The 25,931-nt window shown below is 43.0% G+C and overlaps 1 protein-coding gene across 5 annotated transcripts in view; it reads right to left on the bottom strand.

Moving 5' to 3' along the window:
- The window catches only part of EXOC6 (exocyst complex component 6), a 159,559-nt gene that overhangs the window by 132,185 nt on the left and 1,443 nt on the right, over window positions 1-25,931 (bottom strand). Inside the window, exons 2-3 of one of the 5 annotated variants that reach the window (XM_054728794.1) lie at window positions 18,637-18,738; window positions 13,333-13,432 (exon numbers count right to left, since the gene is read on the bottom strand). In XM_054728794.1, coding sequence (XP_054584769.1) covers window positions 13,333-13,418 — 86 coding nt within the window. In that variant the 5' untranslated portion in view covers window positions 13,419-13,432; window positions 18,637-18,738. Of the gene's footprint in view, window positions 1-3,196; window positions 3,394-13,332; window positions 13,504-18,636; window positions 18,739-25,931 lie in introns of those variants that run through there. The other 4 variants (XM_054728795.1, XM_008156906.3, XM_008156905.3 and 1 more) reach the window with 4 other exon arrangements.

The raw sequence follows: 25,931 nt of genomic DNA, 5'->3' as shown, positions 1-25,931 counted from the left end.
AAAGTTTTATACAGCAAATTCAACTTATTTCATTGATATAGGTCTTTTCGGTTATTTATTCTTAAGTGAGCTTTGTTTTTTAAATGTTTTTATTGACTTTTAGAGAGAGAGGAAGGGAGAGGGAGAAAGAGCGAAACAGAAACATCGATGTGATAGAATATCAGTCGGTTGCCTCTCATACACACCCTGACCAGGGAGTGAACCCACAACCTGGACATGTGCCCTGAGTGGGAATCAAACCGGCAACCTTTCAATGCATGGGACATGCTCAACCAACTGAGCCACACCAGCCAGGGCTTAAGTGAACTTTGATGGTTTGCATCTATCAAGGAATTTCTTCCAAGTTATCAAATGTAGTTGTTCATAATATCCCTTTATTATCTTTTTTAATATCTGTAGAATCTGTAGTGATGTAATCTCTCTCATTCCTGACATTCCTATTGAGAATTTGTAATTCTTGATCACTGGTATCTTCACATTGTCTTCCCTAAAGTTTCATCAGTTTTACTGATCTCAAAGATCCAGGTTTTAGTTTCAATGATTTTCTCAAATGTTTTTTCTAATTCCTGTTTCAATGATTTCCACTCTAATGTTTATCATCTCCTTTCTTTGGCTTTTTTGGATTTCATTTGCTCTTCTTTTTCTAGGACAGCTGTTTATGCTTAAATTTCTCTCTAAGTATTGCTTTAGTTGTATCACACAAATTCCAATATGTTGCATTTTCATTTTATTCAATTCAAAATACTTTCTAATTCCTCTTCTGATTTCTTCTTTCACCCATGGGTTATTTAGATTGTTATTCAGTGTCCAAATATTTGAGGATTTTCCAGAGTTTTCTATGATTGACTTCTAATTTAATTCCATTGTGGTCAAATAATCATATTATATGCAAGGCACTGTGAAGAGTGTATACATGCTTAGCATTTAATCATCTGGCTTCCCCCACAAAGCGAGATCTGATAAAAAACAATGAATAAAGAAAAGGTCAGGCTAAAAAAGTCTGCCACAGAGAAAAACATGAACAACATAAGCCTACAGGCCAGATAGAAGATAACTGGGAAATAACAACAAAAATTAATCTTAATGCTGAAATATTTATGAATTAATTGATGTATAGGATTTGCTTCAAAATAAGCCAGAGTAAGGGAGAATGGATAGGGGGAAAGTTCAAAGGAGATTAGCCACAAACCTGGCTGGTGTGGCTCAGCGATTGAGCATCGACCCAGGAACCGAGAGGTCACTGGTTCGATCCCCAGTCATGGTACATGCCCGGGTTGCAGGCTCGATCCCAGTGGGAGCCATGCAGGAGGCAGCCGATGGATGATTTCCTCTCATTGATGTTTCTATCTCCTTATCCTTATCCCTTTATCTCTCTCTAAAAATCAATAAAAATATATTTTAAAAAACAAGAGACTGGCCACTTGAATTGAAGCAAGATGATGGGTTCATGGTGCTTCATTACACTATTTTACTTTTAAAATATTTCAGTTTTACTATAATAAAAGATTTGTTATAATTTAATATTAGTACTTCACTCAGAAAAACCTAGGAGAAAACAGTAGTAGCTTAAATGCTGTTCAAGAAAAAGAACTGGTAGCAGTGGCTTCTATGTGTGTGGAGAGAGCTTATAAATGAGAGATGACAAGGGTATAAATAGAATAAGTATGAGTCACTGGAGTTAGTCAAAGAAAGGAGCGTAGGATTCAACAAAGTGAGCAGGTGACACAATTGTCCAGCAAAACAGAACAGAATAACATAAATATTCTATTTGTGACACAAAAGTTTCCCAATGTATTTCAAAATTTCCTTCTAATTTCATCTTTTTCCACGGATACCTGCCTAGCACATATCCCCAAGATGAAGTATCTCCTTCATAACCAAAACTGTTTTCAAACATGGACTGCTCTGATAACCATACCACATAACGTATTCTTTCAAGTTTCACCAGGCAATAAAGAAAACAAAGCTCCCTTTTCACTTACGATTTCTTCTTTCCTTACCAAAGGTAGTTTTACGAGAAGAATTAAGTTGGAAAGTTAAGGAAATGCACTAGGCATGCTTATCATGTCATAGGAAAAACATCATGAGAACAAAATGTACCGGGTGCCTGCCGTCTATGCCTGGTGTTGGGGATGCAGCCGTGAATAAACAAGTCCTCGATGTCCTGGCCTTTCTGGGCACCTAAACCTCCACCCCCTACCCAGTCTGTGAAGGAGGGAAAAACTGAGGCCCAGCAAGGTGAAATGGTTCTTGCCCGTGACTGCACACTTCGTGACAGGATCAGGGCACAGCCCAAGGCTCCGGACTCTCTCGGGGCAAGGTGGGTTTGCACGGTGACTTGAACTGGTTTCACGTTACGTTACACCCCCACAGGTCCACAAATCACAGGCCCACTACCCCATTTCTAGGAAGCGTGTATCCTGAAGAAAACGATCATGACAAAGGCACCATCAGCCCTAAGTTCCCTAAGTGAACCCTAATCTCGCTGTCATCCCTGCAAAAGACGAAGCCTTGTATCGAAAAGGCACTTATTCTTGGAGAGAGTGCCCCAGCTCACCGCCTACATCAGTGCAGTGTCCGGCTAGTATTCCTACTATTGGGGCAGCAGGTAGTCAGTCTGGAATATCCCCTACCTGGTACTGTTTCTAAAAGGTATCCATCCTTTTGTAAAGTACACGGAAAATGTAATGCAAAATTAATGGAACTTCCGTAAATAAGTCAGAGCTTGGCCGGGTGAGCCCATGGTCACGGCGGCGCGTCCCTACGCACCAGCTCCTCCTGCCTAGCCCACGCTCCCTCCTCGCCCGCTCCGGGATGAGGGTGCCGGCGGCGGCGGCGTCTCCCGCTCCATTTCGATTCTCCCACGCCCCGTGGCAGCCGGGCCCGCCGGGGTTCCCACCAGCGCGCGCGCCTCCGCACACCGGTCACGCCCGCCAGCCGAGGTCAGCCTTCGCTCCTGGCCCGCCCGCAGCCAGCCGGGCAGGCCCGAGACCGGGAGGCAAACGCAGGACGGCACCGCGGCTCGCAGGGTCAGAGGCACCGCGGCGGCCACACCCACCGCCTGCGCGGGCACCGCTCCCGCGGCGGAGGCCTGCCGGTGCCTACAGGTGCAGCCGCCAGTTCGGCCCCGCCCCAGCCGGGCCGGGGTCCCAGACCTCCGCCGCCGCCGCCGCCGCCGCGCGCACCACCTGTCGGGCCATCCGCCCCGCTCCTGAGGAGAGGCCGGCGGGGGCCATGCGGGGTCCCGCGGGGAGGAGGGCTTTACCGGAGAGTGGGCCCCACGCAGGCGGTGTCGGTGCTCTCGATCTCCTGCAAGATCCGCTCATGCTCCGGGACGTTGCCTATACCCTCGCCGCTTTCCGCCATCTTGGCTGGAAGCTGGGGAGCCGGCGAGGCGCGCCCCCGGGCGGGCGGGCGGACGGCGGGAGCTAGCAGCGCGCGCGGCCCGAGCGCAAGGGGCGGGGCGGGCGGGCGCGGGGGCGCGCATGCGCGCCGCCCAGCCTGGTGGGATGCGCGCACTGGCTCGTTCCCAAGGCCAAGGTGCTGCGTGGACGGCGAGGACGGGAGACGGGTCCCCTCCCGCTCAGCCCCGCCACGTGCCCCAGTTGCGGTCTGTGACGAGCCCGCCTTGAACATATCTAACATATATCCTTGTTCTCTGTGTGCCAGACCCTCTGCTGCGGCAAAGAATCACCCTCAACCTGCAGTAAAAGCTACGGAAAAGTTTAACCAGGAGACCGGATGGACTCTGGGTGGTGGAGAGTCAAGAGAAAAGGAAAACGTGCCCTCGTGAACAGCAAACCTGTGTTCGGGCATAACATTTATTTTAGGAATGAACCGGGGAAATCCCAGCGGAGACCATGACGGCCGCTCCGGGTGGATTGACGTCCCTGCCCACAGGAAGTTCGCAGAGGCCGCTCAACTTGGAAGTAAACTAGAAGCGCCAGAAAAAATGAAATGACGAAGGACTGTGACACTTGGTAGCAAAGATGCCAGAGAGGCCCAGGGGCAATGCTGGATTTCATGCGAAAGTCCTTGAATCCGGTGCCCCCACGTCGCTGCAGCTGGGATGAGGAAGGTGGAAGTTTTTGACAGGAGAGGTCCTCAGAGACAGGAGAAAAAAGAGGCGGGGTGGCTTGCACGAAGGTACTGGTGTCGAAGAGTCCTGTTTAATGCGGTTTATGGGACGCTGAGTAAACCAGTTTGTCCTGACTGAAGCAGAGACTGAGGAAGCTTAATCAGGAAGAGTGCAAACCTAGCCCTGAAGGATAACTATTTTCTGGCCTCCATTAATCCAGGGCTCTGAACTTGCCTTTGAGTCAAAGAAGCCCTTTGCTATCCAGCGGTGTAACTCACCCCCTTCAGTGAGCTTTTGCTAGAAGCCTATCTCATCCTCCTCCCGACAAAAATCCTGGGAGGTGGTATACTGGTATTGCATAATAGTTAAAAGCATGAGCTCTGAAGACAGGCATCCTCAATGTAATTCCCTGCACCTTCACCCCACTTCACAGCGGGGTGACCTTGGGCAAGAACCTAATCTCTTTACATTTCAGTCTCCCCATCTGTAAATGACCCTAGATTCAATTTAGCACATTTATCCATTCCACCACCAACTGTTTTAATAATTTGCACTTGTTTTGATTGGTTCCTTTTCCTACATTTGGGGATTTTATTTGTTTTTGTACACTTGGCCCCCATGGAACCAAAATACCACTGACTCAGCACATGTAGGCTTGGAAGACCAAGGAAGCTCTACTATTTCCAACTGCTCGTTGTACCAGAAACCCCATCGCAAGCCTGTTTCCATGGTCTGGATGGCACAGAAGAATTCAGATCATCTCTGAGAAATCCCACTTTTTTGAGCTGCAAGAATATGCAGACACAAACAAAAATCTCTTCCCAAGTTCACCAACAGTCACACCATGTTAAGGTCCTTAAGTTCAGAGAGACTTTTTTTTTTTTAATTTTGCAATTCCTTATAGTTCCTCATAGAGTTCTGCACATAGCTAAGAGAAAGCTGGAAGGGTTTTGAAATCAGACAATACTGAAGCTCTGAAGCCATTGGAAAGAGGTCAGGATGGGTTGGAAAGGAGCATTCCAAATAGGCCTGAGCATAAGGCAAGAGTTTGACTAACTTGTAATTGGTAACCATTAGAAAGCAGGACAATATCAAATTGTAAAAAGTTAATTCCCTCAAACGTGCTCTTTACACATTGACATTAAATATAATATCATATAACGTGGCTGTGTTCAGTTACCTTAATAGAAATCTGTAGCACTAATAGAAAATATTGCCTCAGATTCCCTGATGCCCACTTTTATAAAGAGCTTCAATGCAAGAAACAATATTTAAAGACTTTTGTCAGGAGATATCAACTTCATCCATTCCTCAGCTTATTTACAATTTTACCCTTGGGTCAAGCCAAATCCCTCTATCCCAGTGTTTTGACCCTTCCTGCCATTGATTTTTATTTAGTAAACACTCAGTTTTTTTCTTAGCTGATTGCCTTTCCAATTACTGGGGCACCATCGCCTGGTGTCGGAATTGCAAGTTCAGCTCTTGAGAGAGCAAAATAAACTTTTTGAAAATTGAAACTGAAACACAAGAAATGAAGACAAATTTCGTGCCTTGCTATAAAGAGAACAGAAAGCCAGTTGCCTCTGCAGGAAATGGCAGGCTATCCTAGCTAAGTTGATGTGCCTGGCCAAAGTTCATGGCTCTGAAGAGGAAAGGAAGGTGAGAAGAGTGGGGCATATGGCACGGGGCAGCTTCTTATTTGGCACCTGTCTCCTGACGGGGCATTCCTTTCCTGGGCATTCATTACCCAGACCACTCCCCCTTCTCTTCACCAATCCTGCCACCATCTATCCAGCTCCAGAGGCCCCTGTCGTGGGAAGCTGGCCCTGCTCATGCACTCCTCACTCCTAGCCTGTTTCAACACCTACCCATGGAGATTGCCTCACCATAAGCAGCAGTATTTTCCCTGCAATTCAAGAAGGGAGGAAGTCCATATACCACTTCTCCTTCTGAAACAGCTTTTGCTGGTTCCCTTTGTGACTTCGGACAGTTTCGTTAGTACCTGAAGATTTTTGCTAAGATTAAGGCTGAATATCCTAAATAACTATGTAAATTTTAACCACGGACATAGATATAACAAATGTGTCCCCCCAAAAAAGCCTGTTCTAAAGTGATACATTTCTAAAGGCTCTGAAATTAAGAATTTCAGCTATAGGCCAAAATAAAAGCTATAGTAGCTATTTATTGAGCACTATTTGCTAAGCCTTCAGACCTTTATATTATCTAATTTAGCCTTCGCTAATTGAATTAGTACTTTAGTTGGTAATTAAGTTAGTGCTAGTTTTACTAAAATCTAATTTCAATCTTGTGGTGTTGGTACTTTTACTATCTCCAATTCAATCTGAAGTAACTGAGACTTACAGAAATTAAGTCACTTGTCCAAAGCCACACAGCAGTGAGTTGGAGAAGATGGACCTATTAGCCCGTTCCTGTTTTTCTCTTTAGTTAAAAAGTCAGCCAAGAAGAATGTTCCGAAGTTGTTTTCCCCGAGGGATAGGTGACTTAATCAGTCTGGTCTGAGGAGGTTGGACAGTAGTAGGGCACACACGGGCAGATTGCACCTGCATGTTGAGTTCTTTTTCAGGCAGTGGATGCTGACTTCCAGAGATCCACCCCAAATCTCTCCGTGGGACTCTGGCAGGGGAAAGACACACCAGCAAGACTGGCAGGGCAGGAGCTGCATTCTATGTCCAGTATGAAACTAACCAGTGAATTAGAGCTTTCACCTGTCAATTAACTCTTAGTCATGAAGTCGCTTGTCTTCAGACTAATAACCAACCTTGGGGAAGCCCTTCCCTGAGGAGGCGGCTGTAGAAGGCAGCTGCCCTGGTCTGGCATTTAACTGCTTGGGTTGGAATTCCAACTCATCTTTTACTAGATGTTGGGCCTTTGGAGAGTTAACTTAACTCGTGTAAGCCTCAGTTTCTTCAAATATGAATTAGGGACAATAATAGTTCTTAGTTCACCAAGCTGTGTAGTGATTCAAGGGGGTAATATATGTGTAATGTTTAGCCCAGAGCTCAATCAACATTAGCATTGAAGACTAGGATTATCGGGCATTTATTATTAAACCAGGAAGCCCAGAATTTAGCTTCCTCTTGATAAAATAAAACCAACACATAAATGTTCTTTTTTTTAATCATTAACAAACTATCCTAACTTTGTGTCAGGGTTTTCTGAACCTGAACCTCATTTTTTCCTGCATGCTCAACTGGTAGAAACTGCCTGAAATTTGTTTTCTATTGTGGAGGAGGAAATGGGTCCATGTCTTTGGGCTTAGACTCTTGGTTCCTGATCCACTTTAGTGAACCTCCCAGATCTTGCTTCTAAGTCAAGCACCTCTTTGTTGTCCTTGGAGGTAGTGCTTGTCCTTTGAGGCACATGTGGTGGTAAATTAAATCACGGGTCTGTCTCCACATCCAGGCACAAAAACAGCGTCTGTACTGTTTACTGCCCAGCCCAGCTAATAGCTGTTAAATGAATGATCTACATGCAGATACTTCTGACGTTAAGCTTAATGTTGCAAACGCATGTTTCATGAGGTAGGGTGCAACTCGACAGAAAGGTTCCCTTCCCCATTCCTGGAAACCCTGTAGCTGACTTCCTGATCTTCAGCTTCTCAAGACTGCTAATATCATTCAGGTGTTTCCTAAATGGTTTCAGGGTCCTCGTTATATAATTGTAAAACTGTGCCAAAATGTAAAGCACAGGCAGTCTTTATACACGGACGCTAATAAGCTAACCCTCTCTGTGGCCTTTCAGCCACTCTTGGGGGATGTCTTGACAGCAGCACGCCTCAGCTTCTGCCTTGTTGGTGCAGTGACACCAAGTGGCCACACTCTGCAAGTGCAAGAGAGTATCAGCAGAGTCAGAGGCAGGCCTGGGAGGACTCCTGCTGTAAAACTATGTCCAGGAATCTGTTGTCCCATAAAGATCTGGATCCCACGGTGGAGAACAATGAAAGGAAATTTGAAATTGAAGCCAAATAAATTCAGTTTTTCTTAAATATGAGCCAATCCCAGAAGGGTTCAAATATAATTTGCCCCGGATCTGTTTATTCAACAACTATTTCCTTGAATCATTGCTTTGTGGCAGGCTCTGTGCTAAGCTCAGACAGGGCTGGCTCATTTCTGTGGGACCTATGCAGTTGCACTTGGCTTAATGCTGTGAGTGCTTGTCTACATCAATATTCTAAAGTACCTATTTATTAAAGTATACTGGGATATATTTCCCAGATGTAAATTAGGCATAATAATGAGAGTTAATATTTATTAAGCATTTACAATATACTAGGCAGGCGTTGTGCTAAGCATTTCATATACATTAACCATCTGAGATAAGTTTTATTATAACCCCCATTTCAGAGTTTCAGAAACTAAGGACCAAATCAAACAACTTAATAAAACCTAGGCCTTTGATCTTAACCAATATACTTAATGAAATAGGATTTAATAGAAATCTTACATGTTTGAAGATATAAAGAGCAAGAGCATTTTAGAACATCAACAGTTGAATTTGACCAGTCGTATTTTTTAGTATGTCATCCTAAAATTTTACTGGGTATACAGTTTAGATTGTGAGTTGCTTTTTTCTTTTTTAAATAAATGTTTTCTGTCATTTCCTAAAGGTATGTTATCTTCATTCCTGAAAACATTAAAGTCAAAGAAATAACAATATCCTGTTTGCCCTTAAACTGGTAAAACTTCATGGTCAGCTTTTGGAAAAGTGCCCGAGAGAGTCTGTGAATACAAGTGTAAAACAATCATGTTATCATAAAACAATTACCAAAATTTCTTCTGGTATGTCATCTGGACAGTTCCCTTTTCCTCCTATTTTCCCCACCATCTGCAGGGCTTTCTTTGGATATGTCCCCTTTCTCTACCTCCTCCTCGCTTCACATGCCCTTCAATGTGTCCATGATTTGCTTATCTTGGGCCCAGCTAGAGCAACAAGACACACACTGCAACTTTTGAACCCAAATTGGTTTAGATATGCTGTAGTTTTGGAACATGCTGTAACTAAGAAGCTAACAACACCCCTGCAGGACCCCAAGAGGCATAATGGCTACATCCAGGTTGGAGTCTGGATTCACGGGAGAGCAGGCCAAATGGGTGAGGCCTGGCAGCAGGAAGTTCTAGGGTAAATCTGATAAATATTATGAACACTGCTACTGCCCTATCCTAATACCATAGCTGCCATGACTGATTTACCAGAATCATTCTCAGCATGGGATTCAGACAACCATTACCAATACACTGGAACTGATGTGCTAGGTGAGACCTATTGACCATCCTTACTCAAAGCAGTTGGTAATGTTAAATGAAACTGGTACTGACAGTTTTCTTTAGTGTAGTTCCAAACGGCCAGGAAGCTTACCAGGGACAGCCCCGTAAAGGGAGGGCCTGATAAGGAGCTGAATGTATCTAGGCCAAATGGAGGAACTGGAGTGAAAAATTAGAAAACCTAAAGAAAATGAGAAAATCCAATGGAAATTAGCATACCGTGGTAACGCTGTGAAAACAGTGATGCCCAGGGCAAAAGGATTAGGGCAGCAAAACTAACTCCAGACCTCACCCGCTAGTGAGTTTCAGCCTACCAACAATCTGACAGCCAGAAGATTTTGAATGACCAAAGCAAAGCCATGCTAGTACAATGCAAGCACAAGTAGTAGGCCTTTCTTTATATTTCTCCCTTTTAAATTCATTCACCATCTGCATGGCTAATATCCAATTCCACTGTCCACCCTGGAATGGTATTCCTCAATTCAATTGATATAGCTGCCTGCGATGTCTTTAATGGGTATTTTATTGGCAACACAAATAAACCATGGAAAAATCCTGGTGCCTCAGATCACCCCTAAAACTATCCTCGAAACATAATATTATGGGCAGTGGTCCCATTTCAACCATAGAATGAAAACAAACACAGGACTTCAGCATCATCTGAGTCTTCACTTTTCCACCAAAACAAAAAGAAGGCCAGCTGAAACTGGTTTGGCTCAGTGGATAGAGCGTCGGCCTTCGGACTGAAAGGTCCCAGGTTCGATTCCGGTCAAGGGCATGTACCTTGGTTGCGGGCACATCCCTAGTAGGGGGTGTGCAGGAGGCAGCTGATCGATGTTTCTCTCTCTCCGATGTTTCTAACTCTCTATCCCTCTCCCTTCCTCTCTGTAAAAAAATCAATAAAATATATATATATTATAAAAAAAAAAAAAAGAAGGCCAAAGGAGCTTTCCCTGAGAATGTTTGCCTCCAAGGACCTACTGGGGGAGTCGGGCAGGAGACAGGCTGGGAGAAGCTTACTCGGGAGTAGTCAAGTGTGAAGAGTTAGGGGGAATGCAGCCTGGGCAGGGTGAAAGAGACTGTGGGCCAGTGACTATCCCCGACATGACTCCTGGTCTCAGCAAACCCCTCGCGACTCCTCAGGTGGAGGAGACCCACTCTCCCAGGTGATCTGTGCGGGTGAGTGTGCCAGGAAGGCGTGCACACTCTGTGAAAAAAGGGCTGTTGGGCCATCCTGACATGACATTGGTAGGAACTGTGAGTCACTGAGCTCTCTGAGCTTCCCTTGTTAGAAAAGCAGACCCTACCTGACCCTCATCTGAACACTGATCTTGAGCAGGGCACCTCAGATTTCCTACCTGAAAAACAAGGGGTGCAGGAAGAGGAAACTAATGGAGTTTAGGATTTTACAATAGAAAATGTTTGGTGAAGCAGTGCCTTTCTTCTGTGACACAGAAAAACAAGTAGAACTATTGGATGTTCTCTCAACCTCAATTCCAAGGTGCAGGGCTTTCCCTGAAACAGTTTCTCTCCTGTATTCCCAGACCCATCCTCTCAGTGTCCTAACCCCTCCCTCACTGTCCATTCCAGCACCTCGTGACAGGGCCAGCTAATCTCCCTCCAGCCAAACCCTTTCTCCAACCTCTCTGCCTAGCTACTATGTGCCAGGCACAGTAGATGTTTCTGCGGAGGATACTAAGACGTAAGACCCAGGTGCTGCCCTCAGGAATCTCTTCTCTGATAATGGTTATAATACAAAATCACACACACACACACACACACACACACACACACACACACACACACACACACAGCCAAGTGAGTCAAAATGCCCTGGATTCTTTGGGGCTTCAAAGGAAGGAATGTTCACATCAGGTGGGGGAATCGGGAGAGGCTTCATAGAAGAAAGACATTTGAGCTGGCCTTGCAAGATGGGCTGGATTTTGGCAGGCAGGCAGGAAGAGCGAAGAAAAATAAAGGAAGGGAACCAGTGAGCACCTGGAGGAAGAAAATCTCAGAGCGTATGTCAAACAGGAAACACTCCAGTTTGGCCAAAATGGAAAGCCTGTCTTTATTTTCCAACCCTCCTATTTGGCCACATGAGCTCATGTGTTCCATAAGACCAGTGGAACAGAATAGTTGACATTGGACTACTGATGCCGTGCATAGGTGTGTGTAGAAAGGCACTGAATGCCAACCTAACAAGTCTTTATCTAATTAATAATTTTAGCAACAGTTTCAGAAAACTGATTTTGGCTAACAGTGTCCCAGATAAAGCTTGTTAGGGGCTCTGTGTCTATCCTCCAAAATAGCATTATGTTTTCACAGTGGGCTTTGGAAAAGCATGCTCCACTCATTTTATAACCTAAACACGAAGCTAACCGTGGGCCCTCCAGGTCCACTGGTGGTGGTGACAGGGCAGCACCTGGGGAAAATATGTGAGCTGTCTCCACCCTCGAGGGTGATGCTGGGACAGTGCTGCGACTGCAGATCTACACTGATTTTTTTCTCTAGGAAAACCAGGTAAAGATTGGGGATATTTGCCCTAAGAACAGAGGGTAGAGCAGATCCAAGAACCTTCTAGGAAGTCAGGTCCAATGCCAGAGAAAGACTGAGATGGTTCCAGGGATGGAAGAAGTCTGTAGATACTGGCCAGAGTGTGAGACCAGGGGAGAGATGAAGAGGGTCAGGGGTTGAGGCCAAGGCTCTGAAGCAGCCATGGCAGCAGAGACCAAAGCAACTAACACACGTCCAGGCTCCCTTCAGCCCCTGCTCTTGTCTCTCTTTAGACCTCTGACCTAGCCATCAGGCAAATGCACAAGTTTTAGAAGGTGCTGGTATAGTATAAAGTATGTTCCATGTGAAAAAAAAAAAAAATGAGTTTCCCATTAGTAAAAAGCTCTGGTTTCTTCTACTGTTGAATCAGGATATTAAAATTACTTGCCCTTCTCCACATCATGCTCAAAAATAAATAAAAATGAAGGTATAAAGAATAGTTATAATGAAGTTGTAAGGATTTTGCAACTGACCTACATATTGATAATCCAAGAGACAACCAATATATATCAAAACTTCCCATGCCTACACTACCCTAGGCCTTTGGAAGAGATTCAAAATATACTTAATGCAAAATCAAATTTGAATACTTGATAGAAATATATTCGGATTTAAACTGTAGTGAATTTCAAAGCACCTGGCCCTGGGACCTTTCTGAGAATGAAGAGACAACACTCCCCCCGCCCCCCAAAAAAAATATTTTCACTTAATCTACAAATATTAGTCAACAAATATTTATTGACTGTCACTATCACATTCAGTGACTGCCATCCCATTCCCACACTGATTGTCAGATATAGGCAGATAGTCGGAAAGAATTAAATGTTAAAAGGTGCCCTTCTAGCACAAAGAAACATTGTCTATTATTTCAATCCTGTTCTTGAACTCTGCAAATTAATCCCCATATTACCAAAGAAGCTATTTTTAAGTCTTAAGAGTAAATTAAAAAATACATATATGTGAGGTCACCAGATACTTGATCAGAAACAGTACAAATAGTCTGCATTTTTTTCTACAACTCACATCCACCAAACATAAGTTGGTTTCATTGATAGGTCTAATTTTTTTCCATCCTTTTCACTAAGAAATATTTTAGAGAAAACAATGGCAACTTCATATAAATGAGATGGAATATCTATTTGGAGATGGCATGAGGCCCTTTTTGATCACTTGAAAGTCAATTCTATTTTTTAAACTTGTTGTGATGAATCAGGAAACAATATAATGCCAAAAAAAGTGGATTACTTATTTATTATAATTTCTCTAAGGTTAAGGAAACTTTGAGATTAGGTGTACACAGAATTGTAACTATTTCTTAAAACTATTTTTATTCTGTTATAGAGAAAAGTGTAAAAAGAAGTGAATAAGACTACCTTATTGCCACTAAGGAAGAAACAAATTATATAGGAGCCCTACCTTAAAGTAGCTTCAATGGGTAGCTCAAAGGACTGAATCTCAGCCAGGACGTTCTCGTAGGTTTGATCTGAGTCTTCTTCCAACATTGCTCCACATGCCCCTGATTTTCCAGTTGCAGACATCAGATTTCAAGTGCAATACAGTTGTAATTTATAAAAGAAAGGTAGTTTTCCTTATAATTATCATAAGGGTTCTCTGCTCAGCCAGAGTAGCTGCAAAACTGAGCTCACTGTCTGACTTCATGCTATCAAAATCCCTGCTTCCAAGAATGTTGCACAGCTGTTGCTGTCCTGTCTCTACTTATAACATTTTACTTATTATTAACCTTGACACAGTTCAGAAAGTTCCTGCCTGATGCTTGCTATATTTACTCACTTGTTTTTCAAAGATAGTAACTACACACTTGGTAGGAATTAAAACCATTATATTATAAAGTTATTAAATGCAGTGGACTCGTTAGGGCATATATTTTAATACTAGAGGCCAAGTGCATGAAATTTGTGCACTTGGTGCGGGGGGGGGGGGGGGGTCACTCATCCTGGCCTGCACCCTCTCACAGTCCGGGAGCCCTCGGGGAGCCTAAGCCGGCAGTCGGACATCCTTAGCGCTGCCGCCACTGCACTCGTCAGATGTGAGCCCAGCTTCTGGCTGAGCAGTGCTCCCCCTGTGGGAGCGCACTGACCACCAGAGGGCAGCTCCTGCATTGAGCATATGCCCCCTGGTGGTCAGTGCACGTCATGGCGACCGGTTGTTCCGCCATTGGTCAATTTGCATATTAGCCTTTTATTATATAGGATCATTTATGCTACTTATATAATTAAAGCCATGCTCCCAGTTATTCCTGAAACTATAGTATTGCCCACAAACACAAGCATGAGGCCTGTCCAGGAAAAATGTAGCATCCAATAGGATAGGATTTTGAGATCACTGGGCTACTTCCTTGGTTACCCCTCTCCTTCACTTCTCCACCCTTAATGTTTCTCCACTGCTTAATGTTTCTCCATTATAGAACCTTCCCTTCTTTGTCCCCTGTCCAAATGCAAATGCTCCTGGAAGCGGTTAGATTTTAGTAGCTTATGCCTCACTGTGAATGAGTTTGCCAGATCCTTTCTGCAGACTAGGTTTTGATGGAGAGGGAGAAGATGCCAGGATATAAAAGGAGACTGGTTGCCCCTGAGAGGAAGAAAGAATGCAGGAAGTAGAGACCTGGAATATCAAGGGAAAGTATGTGGCCTGCAGCCAGCTCTAAGTACACCTAAAAAATTAGATGGGCCGAAACCGGTTTGGCTCAGTGGATAGAGCGTCGGCCTGCGGACTGAAAGGTCCCGGGTTCGATTCCGGTCAGGGGCATGTACCTTGGTTGCGGGCACATCCCCAGTAGGGGTTGTGCAAGAGGCAGCTGATCGATGTTTCTCTATCATCAATGTTTCTAACTCTCTATCTCTCTCCCTTCCTCTCTGTAAAAAATCAATAAAATATATTTAAAAAAAAAATTAGATGGGCACATATTTCCCATTGCCATTTGCCCTAGATCTTCCTCAGCTCTGAGTTTAACCTCAGGGGGGCATTTAAAGAGATGAGTAGTGACATTCTTCCATATAAACCTGTTTTTTTTACAGTTTTTATAAGATTTTTAAATACTGCTCTAAAAAAAAATGAAGTTCTTTCTCTTAAAAATGTAGCATTCATATAAGGCATAGAAGGCATATGTCATAAATTCACTTCTCCCTGTATCAGACCCTTGCTAGTGCCTCGCTGAGGCACATCCTGCCTCTGTGCCCCCTGACTTTGGTCTTAGCCATGTGACTTCTACTGCCCACTGATATATGAGCTCAAGTGACAGACTGTGAGCTCCAAGCTTAGGCTTTGTAAGGCCTCGCATATTTCTGTTTGCTCTCTTGCACCTCTACCATCATCTAAGAAATCATGCCCTAGCCAGCTTCATAGCTAGGAAGGAAGCAGAGTCCTCCCTGCTGACCACAAAACTGCAGGGGGAAGCATATATCCAATCTAGCTGCAGCAGCCTAAAGCAGAGCTGCCCACCACGCCCAGGCTGGATCAGCCGTGCCCCAAATGGTCTACAGGCACACGAGCGACCATAAGTGATTATTGCTTTCAGCCACTGAATGATGCAGCAATAGCATACCAATGCAGCACCCTGCACGTCAACCCCACCAATAGGCTCAGTTCTTAGCTCCAGCACTCCTCCAGTGCAGGGTGGAAGAAACGCCACAGAAGTATGCCTAACACCATTTCCCCCAAGACGAAGTGATGATGCCCTCCTTTAAGACTTGACACAAAACAGTGATTTTCTATCTTGTGTTAAAGTCATTTATGTGCAAAGCTTTTAATTTATATAAAGTTATCAGATTATTTAAGAATCGAATGTCTATTGGAATCCTATTTGTATTCCTCATAACACTACACACATTGCCCTATATACAGTGGGTGCTCAATAAATGCTTATTCAATGAATGAGTGAACTATTGTGAAAGCTACAAGTTAAGAGCTACCTCTGACTTGTGAGAAAATGTTGAGTCCAAATTAGGCAAAAATCTGACAATTCCAGATTGACTTTATCAAAACCTGAGAATACATAAATGCAAGATGACAAATTACTCTGCTCAGAAGAGAGCTTTGGTCTCATATGCTACATCACAGAGGACAAATTCATATGTAATGCCACATACCCCTGAACATGTAATAGGGATGACCCAACCTTACATATCACATAGTTAAAAAGCAACAACTGACTCTTCTCCATACATACCCCCAATTTTTATTTTTTTAATTTTCAAACTTACAGAAGAGTTACAAGATGAATCCAATGCACGGCCATATACCAGTTGTTAAAAATCTGATTCACCAGTTGTTAAAAAATTTGCCACGTTTACTTTCTCTTTTTCTCTCTGCTTATTCAAGGGGATTGTGTAAAGTAGACATATGCTTATAATATATAGTGAGAAATTTGCATTAATTCAAATAGAGTATGTTTAGAATAATATAACACTATATTACAAAGTAGTATAATAAGCAGATCACAATAGCTTTGACTCCTTGTTCCTACAGAACCCTGTTCTTACGACGCAGCCCTTCATCCTTTTCCGGGACAGTAGTCCCACCAGGAGATTCCAGGCTCTCCAGGCTGTTGGCCTGATAGCCTCATCTGTTCCTCAGCTCTTCCCACCCTTCCTCTACTCCTATGCTTCGCTCTCTGCTCCTCCCACTTCCATTAAGTGAATTTTCTCTCTGCCTCCTACTTTCTTCTAAGCCGCAGAAGACACAGGCAACAACTTCCTGTTTCCACTGCCTAACCAGCATCTTCCTTTTATTCAAAACTTTCCTGGAGTGCCATTTCCTGCCGGAAGTCCACACAGATTGAACGAACAGGAGATGATCTCCTCCCAAAAGTAACATTTAAGAAAAACAACCTTCCCTATCCCGTAATGCTGACAACAAACTCGCCAAATAAGGAAAAGAAAAGGAGGAAATGGAAAATTTTTTAAACAGCCATTATTCCAAGATGCCCATAAAAGTGAATGGTGTGTGTGATTAGAATGTCCCTTCTGTTCCTCCCAGCTGCAGCTCAGAATGATTGACTGCTTCCTAGAGCAAACCTGACTGTCAGATGGTTAAGTGGCCCTAGGCCAGTGGTTCTTGTCCCTCCCCAAGCCCAGGGCAACGTCCAGGGACATTTTTTATTGCTACCACTGGAGGTGAGTGGTACTGACATCTAGTGGGCAGAGGAGGGAGATGCTGCTGAGTGACCTACGATGTACAGCACAACCGCGCCCCCCCCCCCCCCCCCCCCCGCCCCCCCCCCCCCCCCGCGATTATCCAGCCCAGAGTGCAAATAGCGCCAAGGTTGGGAATTCCTGCTCTGAGCTGATCTTTGGGACACAGACTCAGGCTATGTGTGGTATTGATAAGGCCCTGTTCCTGAGGCCCCTTTCTGGGCCCCTTTTTTTCCTTTTGCATAGCTGAGTCTATGTCTTATTACTCCGCTAGGAATCTTAGTCCCTCTAGAATTAGAAACCAATGTCTGCGTTTTTAAGTGTTAACAGTTTCTTTGAGCCAAACTGATGACATATGCCGGGGAGCAAGATTTCAAATATGCCCCAGCTTCCTTTTTAAGTTTATTAATCGAATAAAACTCGGTCAGTCTTTTACCTTCCTCCCTCACCAAGACTAGAATCCCACCCAGCCTCCTCACTCTGTACTGGAACCACCAGTAGAAGCGTTATGTGCATGTGTTTCCCTGGCACAGGTGCCCCCTCCGCTGTTTGAGGTCTCTAGGCAACATAGAGCCTGGGGGCAAGGCAGGGGTGGCCGGAAGGTTGGAGGAGGGTACCAAAAGGAGAGGAGGCCCAACCTGACAATTATAACCTGGTGTTCACTTATGGTCAGAGCCCTGGTATAGTCTGAGTTTCACCCGCCTACCACTACCTCATACCTTCCTGTGGGAGTAATTCTCTCACATTTAGAGGTAGTTCTCATATTTCTATATGTTTCAACGTGTCACTAAAAAAAAAAAAATCAGTAACCTAGGAATATAAGAGAATTTCCTAATATAATAAAGGAAATCTGCTCCCCGCCTCCCCCCCCCCCCGCAAAAAACAAACAAACATACTAACATCTCACTAGTTGAAAAAAATGTCATTGGCCTCCTTAGCTCAGGAAAACATCACTAACTCTATTTAAATATGACCTGGAAGGCCTAGCCAAGGCAATAAGGCAAGATAAAGAAATAAAACATGTGAAGATCAGTAAGAGAAAAGTATTTTTGGATCAACAAACAGAATTAATGAGTGAATTTAGCAAGGTCTCTAGATGAAAAAAATTAAATATAAGTCTATATATTAGTAACAATTAAGAAATGAAATCCAAAATCAATACCATATATCATAGCATCAAAATACATCAAATATCTAGGAATTTTCTAAAAAGCATGCCAGGCATGCTCCACCTCGTGCTCGCCCCTCTTTCGGAAATACTCTTGTTCTGATATCCACTTGGCTCACTCCATCACTTCCTTCAGGACTTTAATCAAAAGCTACCACCGCAAACAAAGTAAAACCTAAACATTATATTTAAAGATGCAAATGCTAATGAATTATAATAAAAACTTTAAAATATATATTACTGCAATAGCACCTCAACAAAAAAGTCATCACCTCAGTGATGCCTTCACTGGAAACAAAATCCAATATTTTAAATCTGATCTGGAATTTTGTATCCCCACCCCACTCCTTTATTTTTATCCCTTAATACTTATCACCTTCAGCATACTGTTCACTTATTTACCTTGTGTATTATTTGTCTCTCCTCTTAGGATGCAAGGTTAATGAGGACAGGACATTTTTTCTGATTTGTTCACTGATGTATCTCCAGTGCCCAGAACTGTGCCTGGCAAATAGGGAACACACAATAAATATTTGTTGGATGGATGGATGAAAAAGAAACATAAAAATGAGAAAGCAGAAAAACAAATACCTGAATAATTTTAATATAAGAGAGAGAAAAAATAGTATTAGAAAAGAAGGAGTAAAAATTCCAGGAAGGGCATCCCAACTATGTATTGAATGATGAATGGGTAAAAAACATGTAGCACAAACATGCAGTGGAATATTATTCAGCCTTTAAAAGAAAGGACATCCTGTCTCACGTTCCAACATGGATGAAGCTTGAGGACAATATATTAAGGGAAATAAGTCAGTCACACACACACTCACACACACACAGTATGATTCCACTTATATGAAGTATCTACAGTAGTCAAATTCATAGAAACAAAAAGTAGAATGTTGGTTGTCAGGGGTTGAGGGTAGAGCGGAACAGGGAGTTGTTTAATGGGTATAGAGTTTTATAGGGTTTTTCCCTTTATTCTTGAATTTATTGGGACCTCGATTAATAAAATTATATAGGTTTCAGGTGTACAATTCTATAGTACATCATCTGTGTTCACCACCCCAAGTCAAGTCTCCTTCCATCACTATTTATCCCCCTATACATACCTCTTCTACCTGCCCGGAGTATAGAGTTTTAATTTGCAAGACGAAAAACTTCTGGAGATTTATTTCACAACCATGTAAATATACCTAACACCACTGAACTGCACACTTAAAAACAGTTAACACAGTTTAAAAAAAAATACAAGAGAGGCTCAGAAGAGAACAAAACATCAGTGTGGGAAGAGCACTGGGACTGAGAATTGAAGAATGGATATTTGGCACCCATGGCTAATTCATATGCACAGCAGGTGGGAACAGGGACCCCTAATGTAGAAAGAGGCCATGGCCAGGGAAGTGAGTGTGACTGGGGTGGTGAACAAGGGTTGCCGCTGGCGACAAGTATGGAGATGCAGAGGAAGCAGAGATTGGGCCCTTACTGTTGTTTTGCGGCTACTGTTACTATACCCACAGCTACTGGCATAATGGCTGGCACAAGTTAAGTGCTCAATAAATATTTGTTCAATAAATAATCTTGACACAGCAGGGCAGTGCTTTGTAAGTAACGGACAACCAATAAATATTTAATCATGATATCACAGAGTTTGACTTGCAAAGGCTATCTAAAATAAAATAGTTAAAAGTTGTTTTAGTTATATTAGTAGTAGTATTTCAACATTAGACATGGATATTCAGTTAAATTTTAAAATTATAGCATTATTATTTTCAGGAGACGCACAACGATATGGTTTGTTAGTTGAAAGTTCGTTTTTAAAAAATATCCATGTTACTCAAAATTGTGATCCAACAGGGCCATTCTATATTTTTTTTCTTACCATCTTCAAAATTTAGGATGTAATATTTTATTGTAGAAAGCATTTTGGTCTTTCAATGGATCTGTGTTTCCTCAATAAACTATATTCCTACAGTTCTTTGAGTCATTAAGAAAAGTTTTAAGTGATTAAGAAAATGGTTTATAAAAATCTGTTCTAAATTTCTGATATAACTCATCACATTTTTCTGTTTATAAAGTCATAGAGGATATGGTGTTTTTGTGAATATCATAATATCATTACTGTTACCTGAGCTCTATTCCCCGGAACAGGCTATACATCTCTGAACCCTGTACATGCCTTCCCCAAACTTGTTTTCTTATCTGTAACATGGGATAATAATAGCATCACCTACCTCATGTGGTCGTTGTGAAGATTACATGACTTTTAAGCATTTATTAGGCACAGCACTCTGGAGAGTGTTCAGCACATGAAGAGCATAAGTAGGAGTTAGCTGTTATAAATACTCATCTTTTAAGGCCATGTTCAAATGCCACCTCCTTGTGGGGAGTGATTTGCTTCTAGCTCCCATAACTCTTTTGAACACATCTTTAGCGAAGATCTATCCCTTGATATTAAATTGTTTCTGTTATACATTTATCTACCTCCCTGGACAATGAGCAATGAATCTGCCTTATGCTTCTCTAGACTCAAAGCAACCAGTATAATGTTAGGCGCACAGTGGGTGTATATGAATGATTGCTGAATGAATGAAAGACTTACATAGGAATGATGGAAACAATAATGACCCTCTGAAACAAATATCAGTGCTGTTGACGCTTAATTAAATTGGCATTTTCCCAATTCGACAAGAAAATTCTGGACTAGTTGTTTTGTGATTATTTCTTTTATCTTTGTGCAAATCTGTGGTTTCACTAAGACAGGGTAAAATCTCTCCAATCACCTACATTGTCTGTTTTTCTGAGTTCTCGAACATAATTGCCATAGCAGAAATACCTTCACCAAGTAAATACTTGAATCTTATACCTCTTTTATTTGTTACTAGAGGCCCGATGCATGAAATTCATGCAAAGGGCTCAGCCCTCGCAGCCTCAGCGGTTGCCCTCGGCTGTTGCAGCCACGGCAGTTGCCTCAGCCATCGCAGCCCAGCTTCATTCGGAAGGTCGTTTGGCTGTCCAGTGTAATTAGCATATTATGCTTTTATTATTATAGATATTAGGGTCCATTGACTGAAAAATTTTAGGGCGCCCTTGTTGATCTTTTCCCAGGTGTAAATCTTAAACATTTTCATCCTGGCCGACACAGAATCAAGTCAACCCTATTGTCAGAGAGCTAGATTATGGTGCTACCTAGTGGTCAGCTTTTGCTACATATTTTATTGAAAGTGGCTCATGCCCTTCCAGGTTTTCATTTTATCTTCTATATTGGCAGTTTGTAAAATGTCATTAGAAATCACCAAATATCTTGCTCTTTTTTTTTTTTTTCCCTAGAATGTTTGGCAACTTATCTATGTGTAATTTATCCTCTGTTCATCTAGTTCAGATCTCTTCAGCAGAACTGAGAATTTCAAGATATGCTACAAGGCCTATTATCAAGAAGCCAAAGATATCCTTTACTCTCACAGGAAAACCAGCATCTTTACCATCAGAATGCAGGACACTAACTTTTGGGGGCCATGCTATGAAAAGGTAGGCTACCGGGTGCCCCATTTGAGTCCACACATGTCTGGCAGGCTGCCCACTGCAAGTGCACCCCTCCTTGGCACACATTCCTCTAAACAATCATTCTCTTTTGCCTCTTTTAAAACCAAACAATTCCCTCCAAAATATGGTTTCAGGCATCAAATAGGAAATAGTACTAAACAAACGGAAATGTTTTGCTTTAAATACCCAAGCCATTTGTTTACATTAAGAAATAGTTTGCATTCAAAGCCCATAATTGAAAAGAAACATGAATCATCAATCAAAGAGGACTTTATAGATAAGAAATAAGCACTGGCCTGAACAATTGCATTAAACACATAGAACTCTTCTTGGGAGCTTTTGCTGAGTCATTTTTCAGGAAGTGGGCTGTCCAGGGAGATTTCCCCGGGAGGAACAATTGACAATATTTTCATATTAATAGCCTCCAGTTAGTTTATTGTTCTCAAAACTTTTGTTAATGAGTATTTTCCTGCTCGGTTAAAAAAGACATTAATCAAAAGACAAAGCCTAATCTGATTTATTTTTATGTATTTTTCTTCTGTAAGTGATATTAAATATATTTAAGAAGTTGTAAAACGTCCTCATTGAGCAAAATATTGAAAAATATTTTGTTCCCAATTGTTTTCTTAAAAGATATGTGTTGTAGTATATGTTGGATACATTCATTAGAGTGATTCCAAATATTCATTTTATAGTCAATTCCCAACAAGGCAGCAGAAATGTTTCTACTTGATGGTTTGGAGCCTCTTCTGCCCAACTCCTTCCGAGATTTCTCTCAGTTGCCCCTCAGATAAGGAAGGGACCATCAGTGTGAGCTCCTGGAGACCAACTAAAAGATTAGGCCCTTCACACAAGGGCCCCTGAGAAAACGCTCCTTCAGGATCTCAGAGGAAAGCCAGGGTCAGTGTGTTCCCTGGAGGCTCCCTACCACACACACTTTGGGCCCTGTCCTGTCCACAAGCACTGAGCCTCTCTCTTTCTTAGCTTAGGAATCAGGGTTTGTCACAAGGGGCTGAAGTCACCTGCCAATGGTACTGAAGGAGGTAAATTGTGAAATAAGATCATTGTGTGATGATGATTGCAATTAGTATAAATAATTATCATGCTTGTTGTCTTGATTTAACACAAATATATCTCTCATCACCTACCGGCACCCCACCCTACCCCTTATACCCCCATCGTCCCTGTGCCAATTGAAGCCCTGGTGAGAAAGCCTCACTTTGCATGCCCAATGTAGCTTTCCTTCTGTACTAGTGATAAACAATAGCGGTCCCAGATAAACAGTCAGGTACCGAAGCTAAAGTGTCCTTCTGAGTAATGTAGCAGTTGCATGCAGACCCTGGATTTGGACTGCCTAGGTTCAAATCCTACCTCTGCTACTTATTAGCTACTAGAGGCCTGGTGCACAAAATTCGTGCACGGGGTGTGTGTGTGTGTGTGTGTGTGTGTGTGTGTGTCCCTCAGCCCAGCCTGCACCCTCTCCAATCTGGGACCCCTTGAGGGATGTCCGACCGCCCGTTTAGGCCCGATCCTAAACGGGCGGTTGGACATCCCTCTCACAATCCAGGACTGCTGGCTCCCAACTGCTCACCTGCCTCTGCCTGATTGCCCCTAACCGCTTCTGCCTGCCAGTCTGATCACCGCCTAACCACTCCCCTGCCAGCCTGATCGACGCCTAACTGCTCCCCGGCCGGCCCGATTGCCCCTAACTGCCCTCCCCTGCCAGCCTGGTCACCCCTAACTGCCCTCCCCTGACAGTCTGGTCACCCCTAACTGTCCTCCCCTGCAGGCCTGGTCGCCTACAACTGCCCTCACCTGCAGGCCTGGTCTCCCCCAACTGCCCTCCCTGCTGGCCTGATTACCCACAACTGCTCTCCCCTGAAGGCCTGGTCCCCCCAACTGCTCTCCCCTGCAGGCCTGGCCCCCCCAACTGCCCTCCCCTGCAGGCCTGGGTACCCCCCCAAACTGCCCTCCCTTCCTGGCCTGGTCTCCCCCAACTGCCCTCCTCTGCTGGCCTAGTCACCCCTAACTGCCCACAACTGCCCTCCCCTGCAGGCCATCTTGTAGTGGCCATCTTGTGTCCACATGGGGGCAGCCATCTTGTGTCTTGGAGTGACAGTCAATTTGCATATTACTCTTTTATTAGATAGGATGTGACCCTGGGCACTTTTCTGTGCCTGGAGTTTTCTAATCTACATAATAGACAAGCTTCTATCTCATAGATTTGTTGGGGATATTTAATTAATGCAAATAAGGTCTTCAGAACAGTGCCAAGAAATAAAAGGCACTATAGATTAATTTATGTCTTTGTTTAATAAGGAACAAGGTTATGAACCACTGAGGATAATATTTTAAAAAATCAACTGCTTTATAATTTTGTTATGGTAAGATTGTCCTATTTCTTTTTAAATGGACACATATAGATGTGTCTCTCATGTTCAATGGTCAGAGTTTTGAAAATGTCAGTGACCCATAAAAATGTTATGAGACTATAGTGCTCATATACTTATTATAAAGTTATTTCCTGTGTACTGATTTTTATGTTTTGTTAATTTACTCATCCATGTTTTAAAAGAAATCAATATATGTAAGAGCTTCATATGTACCAAGCCCTTGAAAAGTCCACAGGTCAGAGGAGAAATTTCTCTTTTATCCCAACTGGACTGAGAGTGGGTGGGATCTGGGAACGAGGTACCTGCAGTCCACACCCAGGATGGCACACGCCTGCTGGGAAAATTCACCTCTAGACTTGAAGGCCAGGCTTTGAATGCAGATCAGTCTAATGCTAGAGTTCATAACCACTGTGTGATACTGCCTTCCTGGCTCAATGGAGCTTCATAACTCAGGGCCATTGCTTTTTACATGAGTCCTAGAACCTTCCATTCTCCAGGCTGTACACTCCTGGAGTTCATTTTTGGGTGAGAAGAAAAAAATATTTTAAAAAAGAATCTCAAATCCCTAGGAAAGAACCTCAAAAGAAAAAAAAAAAGGATCTGATTAAATGCACCTTTAGTGGGTATGTTTTTTTTCTGCTTTGACATTCCCCAACCATCATTAAAAAAGGACTCTACTGTGGGGGAAGGTGGAAGCTGACGTTTTCTTGTGGTTTTCATCAGATCTCCTTGACTTCTCCTTCTCAGCCTCCTGTCCCTTTAATGTAGTATTTTCCCAGAAATCTGTCCTCAATTTTTTCTTCTTGTGTTAGACTCTTATGAGTTCATCCTCCACTTGTGTGTTGATGGGTCCCAAATCTAGATCTTTAATTGCATTTCTCTCCTAAGCTCCAAACTTTATTTCTAACAATCTACAATAACATCTCCACCAGAATATCCTGTCCCACTGACATTCAACATGTCCAAAACTGAATTCATTAACTTTCTTCTCTGTCTTAGTCCGTTTGGGCTGCTCTCACGGATTGCCATACACTGGGTGCTTAACAGCGAACATTTATTTTTCACAGGATGGGAAGTCCAAGATCAAAGCATCAGCAGATTCACTGTCTGGTGAGAGTCTGCATCCTGGTCCAGTAATGGCCATCTTCTCACTGTGTCCTCACATGGTAGAAGGGGCAATGGAGCTTTCTGGGGTCTCTTTTTATAAGGACACTAATTTCATTCATGAGGGCTCCACCCTCAGGACCTAATCACCTCTCAAAGGCCCCACCTCCAAATACAATCACACTGGGGATTAGGTTTGAGGGTACTCCAACATTCAGTCTATAGCATTCCCTCCCCACTTTAAGCCTGTCTCTATATCAAACACCCACTTACTAATAATGCTATCCCCAACATAGACATTCTTAATCTGCTCTTATTCTCCAGATCAATCTCTGCCTATCTCTGATCCATTAACTCTGAGCCTGGTTACCTCTGGGCCTTTGTAGATGCTGTTCCTTTTGTCTACCTGGTAAACTAATTTCTATGTATTTTTTTAAAATGTCTCAACACAGACATCTCCCTTCTCAAAGCCACCTTAGGTCCTGAATTTTACTTCACATAGGACATAATTTAGGTAGAGGACATATATATTTTATTTCCAATACTAAGCTATGAATTATTTGAAGACCACCTCTGGCCCTGATTCACCTTCAGAGTTTTCAGAGCACTTAGTACAAGATGTCATATATAGACCTCCTCAATAAATGTTTGCTAAAA

This window comes from Eptesicus fuscus, chromosome 17 (assembly GCF_027574615.1).
Source record: "Eptesicus fuscus isolate TK198812 chromosome 17, DD_ASM_mEF_20220401, whole genome shotgun sequence".
Taxonomy (NCBI): Eukaryota; Metazoa; Chordata; class Mammalia; order Chiroptera; family Vespertilionidae; genus Eptesicus; species Eptesicus fuscus.
The sequence above is the reverse complement of the archived record's forward strand: the minus strand, read 5'-3'. Positions and strand labels throughout refer to the sequence as shown.